This window comes from Sorex fumeus, unplaced genomic scaffold (genome assembly GCF_029834395.1).
Source record: "Sorex fumeus unplaced genomic scaffold, SorFum_2.1 ptg000020l, whole genome shotgun sequence".
In the NCBI taxonomy this organism is placed as follows: Eukaryota; Metazoa; Chordata; class Mammalia; order Eulipotyphla; family Soricidae; genus Sorex; species Sorex fumeus.
Window position 1 is genome coordinate 18,797,200 of NW_026606077.1, and position 18,627 is coordinate 18,815,826.

The window sequence follows — 18,627 nt, forward strand, 5'->3', positions numbered from 1 at the left end:
ACCATCTGCATTTCTATGTTTAGCGATAGCACAGCGGGTAGGGCGTTTGCCTTGCACGCAGCCAACATGGCCGACCCGAGTTCGATTCCTCCGCCCCTCTCGGAGAGCCCGGCAAGCTACCGAGAGTATTCGATATGCCAGACACAGTAACAACAAAGTCTCCAATGGAGACGTTACTGGGCCCGCTCGAGCAAATCGATGATCAACGGAAGGGCCTTTACTTTACTTACTTTACTTACTCACAATAACAAGAATCTGGAAAAAACCCAACAGCCCAAGAACAGACAACTGGTTTAAGAAACTATGTTACATCTACACAATGGAATACTATGCAACTGTTGGGGAAAATGAAGTCAAGAAATTCGCTTATAACTGAATGGACATGGATAATATCACTTGACCACTTGATCACTTGACATCCCGTTAGTCATTGATTTGCTTGAGTGGGCACCAGTAACACATCCATTAAACCCTGTTGCGTGCTAGTGTAGCCCAATGGTGTCTGCTCATTCTAGGAACACGAAGAGCCTCGAACCGATCATTCAGGGTCTTGATGAAGAATTCTGACCATCTTATAAGTGGAGATCCACGCAATCTTTTGACGTCCTGTGGAATCCAGTCAGTAATGGCTCTAGTCATCTCCAAATCTCATTATATGTCCAGCCCATCTGATTTTTGATGTTTTGGAAAATGAGACGGCATCCCTGATTCTTGATCATCGATGGAGGTTGGAACTCCAGATTCTTTCTCTCACTTGAGTGAAGCGTGATACACCAAGCATAGCTCTTTCGATTCCTCTTTGGGAGACCTGAATAGTGTTCTCATCCTGTTTTCGAAGTGCCCATGTCTCTTAATGCAGGAAGGACAGCAGAATCGAAGAGATGTGCCTGAATCTGGAGGTTCTTCGTCCTCTTAGCTATTTCTTCGACGCTCTTGAAGGCATTCCAAGCCGCTCTCTTCCTCCTGCGCAGCTCAGGTGCCAGGTCATTTGTCATGTTGACTTCTCAACCTAGGTACACATAGCTGTTGCATTCAGAGATGGTCGTTCCGTTGAGAGCGAATGGGGCGTCAGGAACGAGGCTGTTTCTCATAAACATTGTCTTTGTAAGATTCAGCTGTAGTCCTACCTTTCCACACTCACGGTCAAAGTCGGCCAGCATTTGTGCCGCTTGGCTGCTGTTTGGTGTTATTAAAACTATGTCATTAGCAAAGCGGAGGTGGTGAAGTTGCCGACCGTCTATCTTCACTCCCATTCCTTCCGATTCCAGTTGTCGTATGACGTTTTTGTGGGTGGAACTGAAGAGCTTCGGTGAAATGGTATCACCCTGCCGAACCCCTCTCTTCACATGGATGATCAGTTCCTTGTAGAATGGTGAGATCCTGGTAGTGAATCCATAATACAGCTCATAATACAGGAGGATCCTGATGAATTGAGTTTGAACTCCCTGTTTGGCTAGGACCTCCACGACCACTTCAGTCTCAACAAAATCAAAGGCCTTCTTTAAATCAATGAACGTTAGACAGAGCGGCATCTTGAACTCCCGAGAAACCTCAATGAGTTCGGTTATCATGTGGATATGGTCGATTGTGCTGAATCCTTTTCAGAACCCAGCTTGCTTGCATGGTTATCCTTCACCTAGTGTTCTGCCAATCCTATTCAGGATGACTCGAGTGAATAGCTTGTAGACGACAGACAACAGGCAGATAGGGCAATAGTTGGCAATGTCGTGGATGTCTCCCTTCTTGTACAGTAGTACAGTCCTTCTGGTTTTTCACTGGGACAGAACCTTGCATTCAGACAGGTAGCATGTGAAGAGCTGAGCCAGTGTATTGACAAGTACTGATGGCAGTTTCTTCAGGTGTTAGGTCTGACCTTGTCTGGGCCTGGTGCTGTTCAATTCTTTACTGACAAAATGGTGTGTCAGATATCGGAAGGGAGAACATTTGGAACGACATATCCATTCTGCGGAAGTTGGTATGTGGGCAGGTGGATGTGGCTATCAAAGAGATCTGAGTAGAAGCCATGGATAATCTTCTCCATTGCCCTTTTGGAAGATGTGATAGATCCATCAGGACGTCGGAGGGCAGTCATCTTGGTTTTTTTTTTTTCATTTTTTATAATTTTATTTATTGAATCACCATGAAAGCAGTTACAAAGCTTTTGGATCTAAGTCTTGGTCATACAATGAAACACCCGTACCTTCACCAGTGTCCATTCTCCACCACCAAAAACCCCAGTATACCCCCATCCCACGCCCTCCCACTACCTTTGGGGCAGATGATTTCCACTTTACTCTCTCTCTCTAGTTTGATCGCATTCAATATTTTGACACCAGACCCCCCATTATTATTTGAGATTTTACCCCAACACTCAGATCTGCTGAAAAGGCAACAATAGACAATTTGTGTTCTATTGCTGGTTATGAATAACATATGATGTCGCGTGGCTGCAGTAGGGCCATGTGGTTTTGAAATTCCAAAATTTTAACACTTAAATCTGGAGGGATTTCTGCCAAAAGCCACTGGGTTTCGAGATCTGTTCCTGAGTCTCTGGAATCATGGCCGTTGAGCAGCTTGATGAAGAGCCAGAGAGGCCGTTCGTGGGTGATGACTTGGGGTCTTGTTGGGGTGGGGAGGACAGGTCTGGCTCCACCCCATTTCGTGAGGCCCAACAAGTTTTGTCACTGCGGGCCCAAGTCTGACTGTCCAGTGGCCTCTGGAGGATGACAGCCACCGAGCCGCCAGAAGGAAACAGGCAGAGGGACAGCACCCTTTCCCCCCTGGGGTGGCCCGGCAACAGTAACCTACTGCGGGGTCCGGATACATTTCTGCCAAAAGCCGCTGGGTTTCGAGATTTGTTTCTGAGTCTCTGGGATCAAGGCCGTTAAGCAACTTGATCAGGAGCAAGAGAGACCATTCGTGGGCGATGACTTGGGGTCTCGTTGGGGTGGGGAGGACAGGCCCGACTTCCCCCCATCCCATGAGGCCCAACAATTTTCGTCACTGCGGGCTCAAGCCTGACTGTCCAATGGCCTCTGGAGGATGATGGCCACCAAGCCGCCAAGAGGGAGCCGGCGGAGGGACAACACCCTTTCCTCCCTGGGGTGGCCCGGCAACAGTATCGTACTGTGGGGTCTGGACGCATTTCTGCCAAAAGCCACTGGGTTTTGAGATTTGTTTCTGAGTCTCTGGGATCATGGCCGTTAAGCAGCTTGATCAGGAGTCAGAGAGGCTGTTCGTGGGTGATGACTTGGGGTCTCGTTGGGGTGGGGAGGACAAGCCCGGCTCCACCCCCATCCCGTGAGGCCCTGTGTGTCTCGTCACTGGGGGCCCAAATCTGACTATCCAGTGGCGTCTGAAGGATAGCGGCCACTGAGCCGCCAGGGGGAACAGGCCAAGGCACGAAACCTATTCCCACCTGGGTTGACTCAGCACCGGTAGCCTACTGCAGGGACCGGACACATTTCTACCTAAAGCTGCTGGGTTTCGAGATTCGTTTCTGAGTCTCTGGGGTCATGGCCATTAAGCAGTTCAATCAGGAACCAAAGAGGCCTTGCCTCCAATTATATAGCTGAGCTGGAGGTGGTTTGTGGGTGTGTCTCCCACATACCTAACTTTTGGCCATTTACTTTCTTGGTAAACTTTGCCCCAAGTTTTTGGGTCTGGCCAAAGGCACAGCAGCAATTTTGGGGTATCTGGAGGTCTGAAGGCGCCATCAGGCTGTTGATGCACTTGCCTCACAGGTACAGACTGACCTGCTGGCGGCACCATACCCCCTATTCATCTTGGTCTTGTAGTTGGCGAAGGACAGGTGGGCATTGCGGATGCTTTTCCCAGCTTCTGCTGCATCAGTCAGCACTGCTGCTCTTCTCTCTTTGAGGTCTTCCTTTATCACTTTTCTGCACTGCTTTGCGAGCTCGGACATTTGCTTTCAATTTCCTGAGGCTTGCACCAAGCCACGTTGGTGATAGGCTCGAGGGTTTTCAAAGACAGGCGTCTTTTTGTGGCTATCTCTCTCTCAGCGTACCTTGTTCAATCATGGAGGTGCTGAGCCAGTCGATCGTATTCTTCATCAATGTTGTCAACGATGGCATCTTCCCATGTTGCCTCAATAGTGCCAAAGAGCTCCCAGTAGGTGGTCGTTCTGGGAGTTCTCTTCTTAAACTTTGCACCCCTTTCTCCCCACTCCGTGAAGTAGAATTTTGCATGAAGGAGATTATTATGGATAGTATCATGATGAGTAAATTGAGTCAGAAGGAGAAGGATATACATAGTCTGATTGTATTCATATGTGGGATATAAAAAACATAATATGAGTCTAATGCCCAAAGTCAATATAAACAAGATACAGGAGGATTGTTCCATGCCTGAAATCCTGCTTCAATTGCAGGAGAGAGGGCTGTTGGGAGAGAGAAGGACCACTGTGACAAAGATAGTTGGAAATGATCACTCTGGATAAGTACTCCATGCAGAAAACAGGTAAAGAAATAAACATGACAATCTCTTAGCATCTGCATTGAAAATCATAATGCCCAACAGAAGAGAAAGTGAGAAAGAAGGAGTGCTGCCATAGAGGCAGGCTGAGGGTGGGGTGGAGGTGGAGGTATTAGAGGGAAACTGGGGACATTGGTGGTGGGAAATGTGTACCAGTGGAGAGACGGGTGTTGGAATATCAAATGACTGAAATCCAATCATGAACAGCTTTGTAACTGTGTATCTCATGGTGATTCCATTTAAAATTTTAAAAAAAAAGTGAACAGAAGCTCTGACAGCACTATAACAGCAGAGCAAAAGACTGAGGAGCTCCAAGATGAGAAGGAGGAATCACTAGGAAACATCAGAAGGTGGAAAATAATATGAAATGAAATGAACAGCATTCCAGAGAACTATGGGATGAGTTCAAGAGGAACAATATAACAATCATCATCTCTCTACAAACAGAAAGGTAAATGTCATGAAGAACCAATAGTTAAAGAAATCATCAATAAGAACTTACCAAAGTTGTATTGGAGTTGTTGTACAACAGGAAAGGTGCTTACCTTGCATGAAGCACACCCGGGTTGGAAACCAGCACCCCATATGATCCCCAAGCATCTCCAGAAGTAATTTCGGAGCACAGAGCCAGGAGACACCCCTGATTGTTGCCAGGTGTGCCTCCCCACAAAACAAACAAACAAACAAAACGTTTCCAGGGTTGAGGATTAGAGGCATGAGATCCAACAGGCTGAAAGTGTCTATGAAAATAGTCCAAAATCGGAAAACTCTAAGATACATTTGTACTCAAAATGACAAATCCAAAATCCAAAGACAGAGACAGAATATTGAAATCATCAAGATCAAAAAAGGTAAAGGTAAGGTAAAGGCCCTCCCGTTGATCGTCGATTTGCTCGAGCGGGCCCAGTAACGTCTCCATTGGAGACTTTGTTGTTACTGTGTCTGGCATATCGAATACTCTCGGTAGCTTGCCGGGCTCTCCGAGAGGGGTGGAGGAATCGAACTCGGGTCGGCCAGGTTGGCCGCTTGTAAGGCGAACGCCCTACCCGCTGTGCTAAATGAAATCCTATAAGATATAAAGCAGATCTATCAAATGAGACTCTACAAACCAGAATAATATGGAAAGATATAAAAATCCAACAAAATGAACACCTTAAAGAATGCTCTGAATACTCCATCCAGCTAAATTATTGAAGGAATTATTCAGAGCTTCATGGACTGGCAACAGCTCTGGGAATTTTTATTCTTGAGCCAGTTTTGCAAGAAGCTCTAAAAGATCTTCAAATGACAGGATCAGCTTCCCACCATGTGACTGCAAGTCTGACACTCACTTATGGTGCCCGTGATGGCTTTCTCCTAGACTAAGGAAGGTTAAAATATGAAGCTATTCATCATCACAAATTGACTTCTATTCATTTTCTGATAATTCTGTTTGTCACTCTTTTAAGTTTGTTTTTTTATTGGGCCAAGTAATAGTAAATAAATTTTATATATGCCAGTCAAGGGGGCGAAGAAAAAAAAACACTTCACTTGTGACAGAGAAGATATGCTGATTATCTCAACAAGATTCAAATACAAACTAAATTTAATGCAATGTATTTAGATGCTCAAATGGAAGTTTAGGTATGTAAATGAGAATAGGCAATGTACTATATTGTATTTAATGATATGAATTTCTTTATTTACATAGGTAAAAATCATATAGCAATCAGCTACTACAAATTGACTTCTGTTCATTTATTTTCTGAAATCCCATTTGTTGTTTCTTTAAGTTTTGTGGGGAGTAAGCAATGTGGAATAAATTTGTTGTATGTCTGCCATACAGACGGACTCTGCACCAGGCTGTTTTCACTCGGGGTGCCCCAGAGTGGGGCGAGTGAGAGCCCTCCCCACCCCAAGGGACCCAGCCCTGGCAGCCGACTTCCACTACCCAACTGCTGTCATGCTCCGGATGGCCAGCTGAACGACACATCATAAGACACTTCCTACCCATTGTCCATAATTACAACATCATGTTTGATGGAATTCAGACATTAGGCAACAAATCATGGAGAAAAAAAATATGTAGATAGGAGAGCCCAGCAAGCTACCAAGAGTATCCTGCCTGCATGGGCAGAGCCTGGCAAGCTACCCGTGGCATATTCGATATGCCAAAAACAGTTATGGTAACAGATCTCATTCCCCTGACCCCGAAAGAAATTATTGGGAAAGACGAGTAAGGAGAAGCTGCTAAAATTTCAGAGCTGGGACGAATAGAGATGTTTCTGGCACCCGCTTGAGGAAATAGACGAACATTGGGATGATAGTGACAGTGACAGTGATGTCTGCCAAGGGGGTAGGCAGGGGGCGGGGGGTGGCAGGGAACCTTTAGTTGCTCAGAAATGCAACTTCTTGTGAAATGAGGGAGGGTCTGGTGTAGGATTGACCATTGCAAGTTAGGAAATGTGGAACCAATAATGTCACTAATGGTGGTCCCAGCAGGGGAAAGGAGGGCGACAGGAGCACAGCCCACGGGCTCCTAGCACACTGCTCATGTAGGACTGTGGTCTATGGGAGCCACAGAGTCAACAGCACTGCAAAAAGGAGACCCAAACTACGAGAAGTGAACTTAAAAATGCTCCTAGCAAGGAGGCAGGCGCGAGATAGGAGGGAACCTGGGACACTGGAGAGGGAAGGTCACACAGGTGCTGGGATTGGTGCTGGTACACTGTATGCTTGAAACTCTATTAGGAGCAACTCTGTAAACCACAGTGACTTAATATAGAAAAACACATTTATTTATTTACTTAGATTTTTATTAGTGAAACACCGTGAGGTAAAGTTGTAGATTTACAGATTTTTGTGCTCGGGTTTCAGTTATACAATGATCGAATACCCATCCCTCCACCAGTGCCCATTCTCCACCACCACTGATCCCAGTATCCCTCCCAACCTCCGTACCCCCATCCCACCCTGCCTCTGTGTCAGGGCATTCCCCCTTGTAGAAAAACATATTTTTTAAAGAAAAGAAAATATCTCCATAACTGTAATATGCTAAAAGATTAAATATGTTAAAAAGAAATTTTGCAAAAAAAATCATAGTGATGCCTCAGGTGTAAAGAAGCCATAAATACTGGTGTGTAAGTTTTTGAAACAACATATGCATGAAACTTTGAATTAAAGCATTGTAAATCATGGTACTTCAATAAAAATGTGGAAAAGGGGGTGGGCTGGAAAGACAGCACAGGGTTATAATGTGCTTCTTTGCCTGCAACTGACCCCTGTTCAATCCCTAGTATTTTATATGGTACCCTAAACACTGTCAGGAATCAGCCCTGAGCACAAAACCAAGAATACCTCCTAAACAACACCAAGCAAGGCCCAAAACCAGAAGAAAAAATAAAGAAAAAGAAACTATATATGGTATAGAAGAAGAAGTCTAGATTCTCATAGAGTCACTGCTTTCCCCAATTGCATATTTAAAAAAAAATGAAAAGCTGGGCCAGAGAGAAGAAACAGTCAGTACTTGCCTTGCAAGCGCTGACACCAATTCCACTCTCAGCACTGCCCATGATCCCCAAATCCCTCTGAGTGACCGAGGGACACACAGTCAGGAATAAGCCCTGAGGAGCACCACCAGAGTGGCCCAAGAACTGAAAACTAAAGCTAGTTTTTTCCCAATAAAATGATATTAAAACTAAAAGGGTGTTCACTGAAAAACACAGCTATGCACGTTTTGTGACTGAAACCTTCAGACTCGCATGGAGTTGGGAATAGGTGCCCCACCCCATCTCCCTGCCCTTCTGGTTTCCTGTCGGTCCTGCCCACAAACCACCTCTAGGAGACATATAGGCTCATTACCAGCCATAATGCTGAGATTCACAAATAAATCTCAGAAGAGAGTCACAAGCTGCACATATGCATCCAGACCCCAAAATCAACTTCCAGTCAAAAATTAAACTCCGGCTCAAGCACCCTATTTAAAATTTCAGAATTCCTGGAACTCATCTCAAACTTAAGCCACTGATGTACCAAGAGTACCACACCACATTTGAGGGGGTGTAAAGTAAAAGCAAGTGATCTTGACATAGAGACATCTAGATATAGATATAGTAAAGTGGGGTATATCACATTTATTTTTAATTGATTAAGTAAACAAATAACATTTTATAAAATGACTACAACAAATGCCTCCTTGAGTTTACAGGGAAAAAAAGAGCAAATTATCTTGAGTCCAAAAGTAAATCCTTTTCAGCCAGCTCCTCTGAACCACCTAAGTGCTCTGTGACTAATCTGATAAAGACATATGCAAAACATCACATTTGCTATAAACAACAGAATCTTGCTACTGCCATACACAAACATATGACAGAACACCATGGAAGTTTGTTTTTCAATAGAAAACTACTTTCTCCTCATATAGTAAAAAAAATGCAGTGGCCTATTATTTTATACACGTATTCTTACCTGGTAAGGGACAATACTGCCATGAGCTGTGCCCCAGCGCTTTGCCTCCTTCTGGCTAATAAGATAATTAGCAGCTACCTGGGTCAAGCATGCTACCTGCCAAAAAAAAAAAAAGAAAAAGAAAAAGAACATTAGTTTATCCATACTTAAAAATAGAAGTTTATAATAATGTTTTATTTTATTTCATTAGTCATATTGTTAAAGTAAAAAATGAGAGGAAAGAAAACTGTACAAACAAGTTAGAAAACAAAAAAATACAGGCATAGACATTGTTTTTAGACAAAATATAGTGCAGTATTATATTTCTGCATGCCTGGCAAGCTACCGAGAGTATCTCGCCCGCACGGCAGAGCCTAGCAAGCTACCCGTGACGTATTCAATATGCCAAACACAGTAACAACAAGCCTCACGAAAGAGACATTACTGGGCCCGGTCGAGCAAATCGATGAACAATGGGAGGACCATGACCATGATATAAGTATTCCTTAGTGACTCAGACAGAGAAATATAAACACAGAACACTCAGCTCCTGAAAATATCATTAGAAGTCAGAGCAGTTGACCCAGAACACAGAATTTTGGTTCAGACTTTAACACCAAAACCTTAACAAGATACATCAGCAGCTGAGAAACCTGTATTAGCAGGCAGAAGAACAAAAGAAGTCCATGTTCTAAGCTTCCCATCACAGGTAGAAACAATTTAGCCTCTGCTTCTTGTTAGTTTGGTTAATTTTTCTGTTGAAAACATTCTAACACACATGATCAAAATTATTTGAATTTTTATTTATAATTGAATCAGCCTCATTTAAACAAAAATTAGTGCATTTCTCTCAATCTGGTCCTAGTCCCATCTCCTTATAAAAGACCACAGCACCATCACATGTCCATTCATACTAGCATTATGGTACTTATTTCAGTCTTTAATAATCACATTCAGGGTGATAGAGCGATAGCACAGCAGGTAGGGAGTCTGCCTTGCAAGTGGCCAACGTGTGTTCAATTCCCAGCATCCCATATGGTTCCCTGAGGACCACCGGGAGTAATTCCTGAGTGCATGAGCCAGGAGCAACTTCTGTGCATTGCCAGGTGTGACTCAAAAAGCAAAAAAAAAAAAAAAAAAAAAAAAAGAATCACATTCAAATGTACATTAAGTCTTTAAGATGTACAAAAGACAAGAACAACCAGTGCTGGCACAAATACAGAGAGAAAGGCACTCTCCTTCACTGACGTATGAATGCAGACTGGCCCAGCCTTTTTGGAATTCTTCAAAGAACTAAAAATTAAACTTCTATATGACTCAGCAGTACCACTCCCCTACACCGTAGGGGCCCAAAGCACACAGCAGAAAAGACATCTGCACTTGTATGTTCATTGCAGCAATATTCACAATAGCCAGAATCTGGTGAGTGCATGAGAACAGATGAGTGGACAAAGAAATGATGGTATAGCTACACAATGAACTACTCTGCTGTTATTAAACATAGAAAGTGTCATGCTGAGTGAGATGAGTTCAGAGGGATTGATGCAGAATGATGACACTCATTTGTGGGATATGAAAAACATGTATGAAAATAGTATGAGAACAGTATCTAAAAACAATAGAGTAGTTAAGGTCAAGAGGACAGGTCCTTGGTAGGAACCTTGCCACCAAAGGAGAGAAAGAGAGCAGATAGGACACAGAAGGAACCATTATGACAATGAGAGTTGGAAATGATCATTCTGGTCAGGAACTGAGTGCTGAAAGGAGAAAAAGAGATATGATAACATGATAACCTTTCAGTAACAACATTACAAACCACAGTGCCTAAAACGAAAAATGAGAAGACAAAAAAGAGAGAGGGGGGGATAAAAAAGAGAGAGAGAAGGATAAAAGAAAGGGATCTTCCACAGAGGCAGGCTGGGGGTGGGGGTTGGGGGCATGGAGGAGACAGGAGGGAAACTGGGAACATTGGTGGCAGTAATGCACACTGTGTGTGAAGGGTGAAGGGATGGACATTAGAATATTGTGGACTGAAACTAAATCATGAATAACTATAACTGTGTATCTCATAGTGATTCAATTAAAAAAGATCACAGGTCTATCAAACCACAAATAATCAATCTCTTCTGTAATGTTTCATATATTAAATTAATTATTTCACATAGTAAATCGACCTCTTGTGTAGTATTCCACATATAGATATTAAAAACCTATCATAATTCAATTTTATATAAGAATAACAACTTAATTTCTGGTGATCTGCCATAAAGCACTAAGTTTTAACAATTTTCCATAGCTTCCAGGGGGAAAAAACACTATTACATCACTGCTTCATATTATAAACATGACACAGCATGGGCTTGCTTTTCCCATCCAAATCATCAGATATTACTGGGAACCCACAAAGTCATCAGGTCAAACATCCCAAATTAAGACTGTCTTTTGAGACAACTAAGGGAGCAATTTTTCAGAGGCTAGCCCTCCAATTGGTGTGGCAGGTGTGGCTCCTACCAGGTTCTCACTAGAGCTTGGCCTGGATGATCCCCTTGCCGTACCAGCCATTTGCCTTTACTTTATTCTTAGGATTTATGCACTTTTATGTTAGTTGGCTTCACTGCTGAAACTGGAACTGCCTTATGGCAGCTGTGTGGCTGTACTTCCCAGGTGGCAAAGCTAATCAACTTTGAGTCCTGCACTTCTGGAACCCCATCTGGTCTTGGGCATTTGAACTACAGAGCATTCCAGGGCAGCCTGAGGCTGCCTATGCTAATCACCATTTTATTTCTATATCTTTCAAAATTAAATCAAGATTTTGTGGGGAAAAAATGCCCTTGAATGGAGATTCAAATTCATAACTTCTAGTTTCTGTCCATCTATACCTAGCTTAAAACTGTAGGGATCTAATTTAACTTCTTTGACCTTCATAAATAATTTCCATATAATTTTGATAGTTTGACCTTAACTAGGAACCTCTGGATGAAATAATACATGAAACACTAACATATAATCAGATAAAACTCTAAGTAATTAGAGTAAAACAGAAGCAGACCTAAGCTTTTACCCTAAGCAACATAAACAACAATAACACTACAAAATATTAAGTTAATATTAATTAATTAAAAGGTAAAGGTAAAGGCCCTCCCGTTGATCGTCGATTTGCTCGAGCGGGCCCAGTAACGTCTCCATTGGAGACTTTGTTGTTACTGTGTCTGGCATATCGAATACTCGGTAGCTTGCCGGGCTCTCCGAGAGGGGCGGAGGAATCGAACTCAGGTCGGCCATGTTGGCCGCTTGTAAAGCGAACACCCTACCGCTGTGCTATCGCTCCAGCCCATAGCACAGCAGTAGGGCGTCTTACAAGCGGCCAACATGGCCGACCCGAGTTCGATTCCTCCGCCCCTCTCGGAGAGCCCGGCAAGCTACCGAGAGTATTCGATATGCCAGACACAGTAACAACAAAGTCTCCAATGGAGACGTTACTGGGCCCGCTCGAGCAAATTAATTAATTAACTTAATTTAATTAATTAAGTTAACTTAATTACTTAAGCTAATATTAATATAAAATATTAAGTAATATAAAATATTAACTTGCCACTAAGGTCTACACTTCCAAGTTTCTTAACATTTTGACAGATGATATCAGGGACGCTATAATCATTTTCTTAAAGACTTTTTCTGAAATTGTGGGAATGATCTTACATCTGAGGTTTTCCTGTAAGAATGCTGCTTCTTTGCTCTATTAGGCTGGTCGTGGTGCCAGATTACTCCTTCCAAATAAAGTCTGTTGAAAGTCACTCTGAGGCATTCTGGTGTTCCCAGAGGCCAAGACTCATTATTAATTGTTAGAGACAAAGAATATGTGGAAAGATCCTTGCAAGCAAGGGGTGACAAAAAAGGACTTTGCTAATGTCACAAGAGGTTTTACATTTCCCCTTTTCTAAAGTCAGAGTTAACTGATAATCAATCGACCAACAGCAACAAACTCTGTGTGAGGTAATCATGGATGAGCCTGGCAACCCAAGGCTGCTCAGAGCTGGCTGTCAGCAGCAGGTATATGGTAGTTCCTCAGCTGGAGATCAGCCTGGTTGCCTCTTCACTTTCCCATCACTGCATTCTTTCTTCCTCTCAATTTTGATCTCTCTGTTTCTGCACTACCCTTCCAAGCCAACTGCGGGAACATTTAATTTAAAAAAAAAAAAAAACCCTGTTTAGAGAGATTTTGCGTGCAGAGTCAGAACTTCCCCTTCAGACTGTTTCTGAAGGAAACATCTATCCATTCCGTCCACACAATGGTCACACCTGAAAACCAAAGCCATTCCTGTGCTCACAGCTGCCCACTGGGCAGAAAGGCTAAAGGTGAGTTTAAGCCAGGGATGCCTCACAAAAACAAAGTGCAAAATTTGTCAGTAACAACTCAGAGGCAAATTTGTTGGGAGGGTTTTATTTTAAAAGACAGAGAGAGAGAAAGGGAGAATGAGTAACAGGGCTAAATTTAGCAATTCAATGTTCAAAAGGGACATTACAGATATGGAAGTAAACTTCTATTTACAAGGATGTATTTTAAGGCAAGGGAAGAGGAGAAAGTTAACAATTATGACCTGGTTACATATGAAAAAATCAGAGGCTTCCTGGCAATTAATGACAAATTTTCTGCAAATCAAAAGAATGCAGGCTGTGACTTTTAGATTAATAACTACATACTGTATTTTCATTCTAAATATTGCATTAGATTATTACTTACACCCCTAAACTTTTAGGCTCATTATTTCATCATGTGGATACTATATAATTTACTCAGAATGTTGCTTTTATATGGTTTCATCTAAAGAAAGCCAGCCAACTTTGGTTTAATAATAATTATTCCAACAGAAAAACTTGTTTTAGAAAACATTTGAGCCCTGATATTCTTTGTATCTAACAAGAAACCCAATGGGATAGTCTAAGGAGATCATGAAGGGCATAACCGCAAAAGGCGTCAGAAAGAATAGAAGCAGTTATTTCCAAATATAACCCCACAGTGCCTCCATCAGGGGTTTCAGTTCTACCAAAGAGAACCCTTCATCTTCAGAAAGACAACCAGGTAAGACAGGTTAAAATGGGCATGGGGGTGGGGGGGAGGGGAGTGATCAAGCACCGCCAGAAGTAATTCCTAAGTGCAGAGCCAGGAGTAACCCCTGAGCATCACTCGTGTGACCAAAAAAGGAAAAAATAATAATAAAATAAAATTGAGGGAATTAGACTACAAATATTATTACCCCAGAACTGGCAATAGTTTCTTTCTTGCTTTTCTACATATATTCCTAACCCAAATAAGCCGCCAGACACCCACCATGTCTCATTTCTGCAACTGCCAGTATCCCCACTTACTTTTCGAGGCTTACTTCAGCACTGCTATTTCTATTCTATACAGGGAAAAGTATTTTCCTATCTCTGAATAAACAAAACACTTCCATTTTTCTCAGTCTTTCTTCACTTTCTGTCTGCCTTACATTGAAATTCGAATGATAAGATAGTGGATCTAATAAGACCTAGATCAGGAATCTCTAAACATGTTGTATGTCACAATCACCTGGGGAAAGAATTACTGGATTCTACCTGAAAACAACTGAATCCAAATTTCCAAGAATGAGGAATAGGAAAATTATTTTACAAATGTCCATAACTGCACAAAAAATTTGAGACCCAAAGTCTTATAAAAGTATTGTTAATCCCCTTAATATTTCAAATGGACAGAGAGTATAAAAGAACAAAGAAGGAAAATCATTTCTCTGAGATGACACAGCTATCTAGACAGAAGAGTAAACTATTACACCAACAATACTTCCCTCATCAACACCACAATAGTAATCACATTATTCTGACCTTCTATTTTAAATTGAGAACTATATTAAGATAAGAATTGTGTGTTTTATAGAACTTCCATATGATATCATAGAACCCAAAATAGAATTTGCACTCTATTTGTAACATACAAATAAAAACAGTAATTATTAGTTAATTTATTCAACAAATGTCCAAGGCATAACACCAGTACTAGGTATACATAAGTATAAGGAAAGATGGAGTCCTTCACCCTTTGATCCTAAAATAGTAACAACAGTTATAGGAAGAGGAGCAAGGAGCTAGGAAAAGTAGAGGGAAGAGAAGTTTACAAACAAAAGGCTCAATGTATGAAAGCCTGAAAGCAGAAAGAGAGACTAGCATTGGAGGAAAGACTGGAAATCTACCAGCATAATCGAAGCATAACAAGACACAGGAAATAGAACTGGAGATGCTGACAGAGGCCAGACCCTGCTAGACCCGCAGGGTATAGTCAAAACTCCTGCGCACATCTTTCTGAATGATCAGTTTAAACCATAAATCATATCAGATCAACCATCTGCTTAAAATTCAGAAGACTTGATCCCCAGAACACCACTGCAAGTGACCCACAGCACAGAAACAAGAGAAGCTTCTAAGCATCACAATGTGTGGCCCCAACACTACAGTTCAGAGGACTTTTCTATTGTATTTGCAATTAAAGTCAAAAGACTTTGTGGAAAGAAGAGAGAAGAGAGCAGTAATTTTAAGGGCTCAGCTAAGGTTGGAGGGAATGGACAGACAGAATATGTTGAAGGTACAAGGGAAGGGTATGACAAAACTGGAGATGCAATAGTCAAACTCACAGATTTCTATAATAAAATCTTAGGAAGCTATGAAAGCATCAACAGAAATAAGGACATGAAGAGGAACACAACTTTTAAATATATTAAATAAGCTGTAATGTCCAAACACTAAAAACAAAGTGGCACTTAAATTAGTGCAACAGAGCACAGCACCATGTGAATAACAAGCCCCAATTTTTCAAACAATTTTCTGATTTTACACGCAGAGTAGACAAATTCATAGAGAAAGAAAGTATAATGGAAGTCACTCAGGAGTAGTGAGGAAGTCGGGAATGGAAACTATTGCTTAGTGGCTAAAGGGTTTTTGACTGTGCTATAAAAAAATTAAGAGAAGAGATAAGATGATGTTCACACAATCCTGTGAAGCTGTTTATGCCACTGAATCACACATTTAAGGTAGCTGAAATGCAGAAAGCAGAGAGACAGTGCAAGAGGCAGGGGGGAGGGTCTGAGGTCAGCTTCATAGGGTGATACCCTGACCACCACTAGGGATGAGCAGAGTCATGACTCACACCTGAGCACTGCTAGATGGGGCCCAAAAATTAAAAACTCAAAGAGATTAAAACTACTGGGCTTTGCTATATATCTTACCACAACAAAAAAAATAACAAAGTCATTTAAATAGATCTTAGCTTTATAGGAAATGTGATGAGTCAGGTTCTCCCAGATGCCCGCCCCCCCCCCCCCCCCCAATTCCTCCTTTCATTCGAATGGAGCTAGAGATAACCTCAGTGAAGGATCATCATGGGCACGTTACTCAGCAAAGCCCGTGCTCAGGTCCCCTTCTCTCTTCCTCTATGGGTGGTCCGCAGGATAGCAATCCCACTCTATGCATTCTAAGCATTTGCTGTCCCTACAGGCTGCCTTTTCCAGGAACTCTTAGTGGTAGACGAGAGGCGGTGCTCACCCCAGGAAGCCACTGTTACCTCGATTTTAAATTTCATTTTTAAAATATATTTGTGCTGAGGCCATGTGTTTAGAGTGGGCAGACACTCAGTATGGTCCTGTGTCCTGCAGTCCTGAAGTCACTCACTCTCCATCCCCAGCCTCCCCGCACACTCCAGCGTTCCTTGGTCCACCTATCCTGATCCCGCTTCCCCAGTCTGCTAATTTTTTTAAAGACAAAGGGAAAAAGCATTTTATATAATTCTTTTACTTGACCCTCATGACAACTGTAGAGGTGCATTGAACTCATTGACAAACGAGGAATTGAACTCATTGAATTCATTGACAAACTGCTCTGGACCACAGAGCAGTTTATTTACCTAAAGGATATCTAGTAAAGCAGACAAAACAAGACCTGAACTTGGCTGCTTTCATTTTTTTTAATAGGTTTTGAGGTCAAACCCAGTAGTTCTCAGGACATACTCCTGGTTCTCCTCTCAGAGATCACTCTTGGTGGGGGGAAGAGGGGGATCAAATGGGATGTCAAGGCTTTCACCCAAGTCAGCTGCATGGGAAGCAAGCATCTGACCCACTATTCTCCAGTCCTCAATTTTAGCATTCTACTAAGTTGCATAAAGAGTTGGACAATAAAATTCCCAAACAAACTTGATCCTGAAAAACTTTCATTGTCTTGTCCTGCATGGTAAAGAAAACACAGCAGTTAAGCCCCCTTTAAAATAAGATGACCTGTAGCACTGTAGCACTGTCCTCCCATTGTTCATCGATTTGCTTGAGTAGTCACCAGTAATGTCTCCATTGTGAGAATTGTTGTTATTGTTTTTGGCATATCAAATACATCAAGGGTAACTTGCCAGGCTTTGCCATTTGGGTGTGACACTCTCGCTTGCCGGGCTCTCCACAGGGGAGGGGGGGGGGGGGAAGGAATCAAACCCGGGTCTGCCGCATGCAAGGCAAACGCCCTACTTGCTGTGCTATCAAAACCATAAAAATAAGAAAATAAAATATAATTAGATGACCTTCATAGATAACTTTGATCCTAACAAAGAAGTAATGTAATACTTAAAGCAGTACTCATTCAAAATTTTCTCTTTGGAAGAGCCCCCTTCCCAGGCAAGGTGTCTCCCAGCAACTGACCAAAGGAGACCACTGCAAGTCGTAGAAGTGTATCACAAGTGGAATGCTGGCCCTGCACAGGCACCAAAGTGGCAACTCCCCACAAAGATACAGTGGTGCTGTGGGTGTAGCCTCCTGGGTAACGTGCCAGATACCAGACCCTGAGAACCCGAAGAGCCCCCTTCCCGGCCAAGGTGACCTCCGAGGACCTGGCCGAAGGAGACCACCACAAATCTTAGAAGTGCATCAGAAGTGAACCACCGGCCCTACTCAGGCACCAAAGAGGCACCTCCTCGCACAGGTACAGTGGCATGGTGGGCGTGGCCTCCAAGCCCAAGATATTTTTCTCTTTCCCAGAACTTTGGACTCACATCTCCACCTCCATTACCTAGTTAAGACGAGGACAGTCCAAACGTATTAGACCAATAGTCCACTAGCCTATTCCAATCAAAATACTCCCAAAACTTAACAAAATTATGGTGAATACAAGAAAGAGAACAAGCCTAATGTAAAAGAACACATCCCCTGAAGCTGCACTAGTGGCCTCACATAAGGCACAGAGGAGCACCAAAGAGGTAGCTTTTTTTTTTAATTAGTGAAACACCATGAGTTACAGTTGTAGACTTACAAACTTTCATGCTTGGGTTTCAGTTATACAATAATCGAGTACCCATCCATACCCCCAGTGCCCATTCTCCAACACCAATGATCCCAGTAGCCCTCCCACCCCTTCACCTCATTCCCCCCACGCCCCATCTCGCCCACCTCTGTGGCAGGGCATTCCCTTTTGCTCTTTCTTTCCTTTAGGATGTTGTGGTTTGCAACAGAGGTATTGAGTGGCCATCGTGTTCAGTCTGTAGTCTATTTTCAGCACACATCTTGCATCCCAAGCAAAAAAAAGGTAGCATTCGTAAAGGGTAAAAAGGAGACCACCATTGACTGAGCCCATCTAGAATCCTCCCTTGCAGCAGGAGGGAGTCACTGAGAGTGAACTAGAGGGACCAATCCCTATACTACCACAGCA

At 42.7% G+C, this 18,627-nt stretch overlaps 1 protein-coding gene across 3 annotated transcripts in view; it reads right to left on the minus strand.

The window, feature by feature from the left end:
* The window catches only part of SUGCT (succinyl-CoA:glutarate-CoA transferase), a 1,062,570-nt gene that overhangs the window by 854,297 nt on the left and 189,646 nt on the right, over positions 1–18,627 (minus strand). For all 3 annotated transcript variants that reach the window (XM_056113530.1, XM_056113532.1, XM_056113531.1), the window contains exon 10: positions 8,941–9,036. In XM_056113530.1, the coding sequence (XP_055969505.1) occupies positions 8,941–9,036 (96 nt within the window). The remainder of the gene's footprint in view (positions 1–8,940; positions 9,037–18,627) is intronic.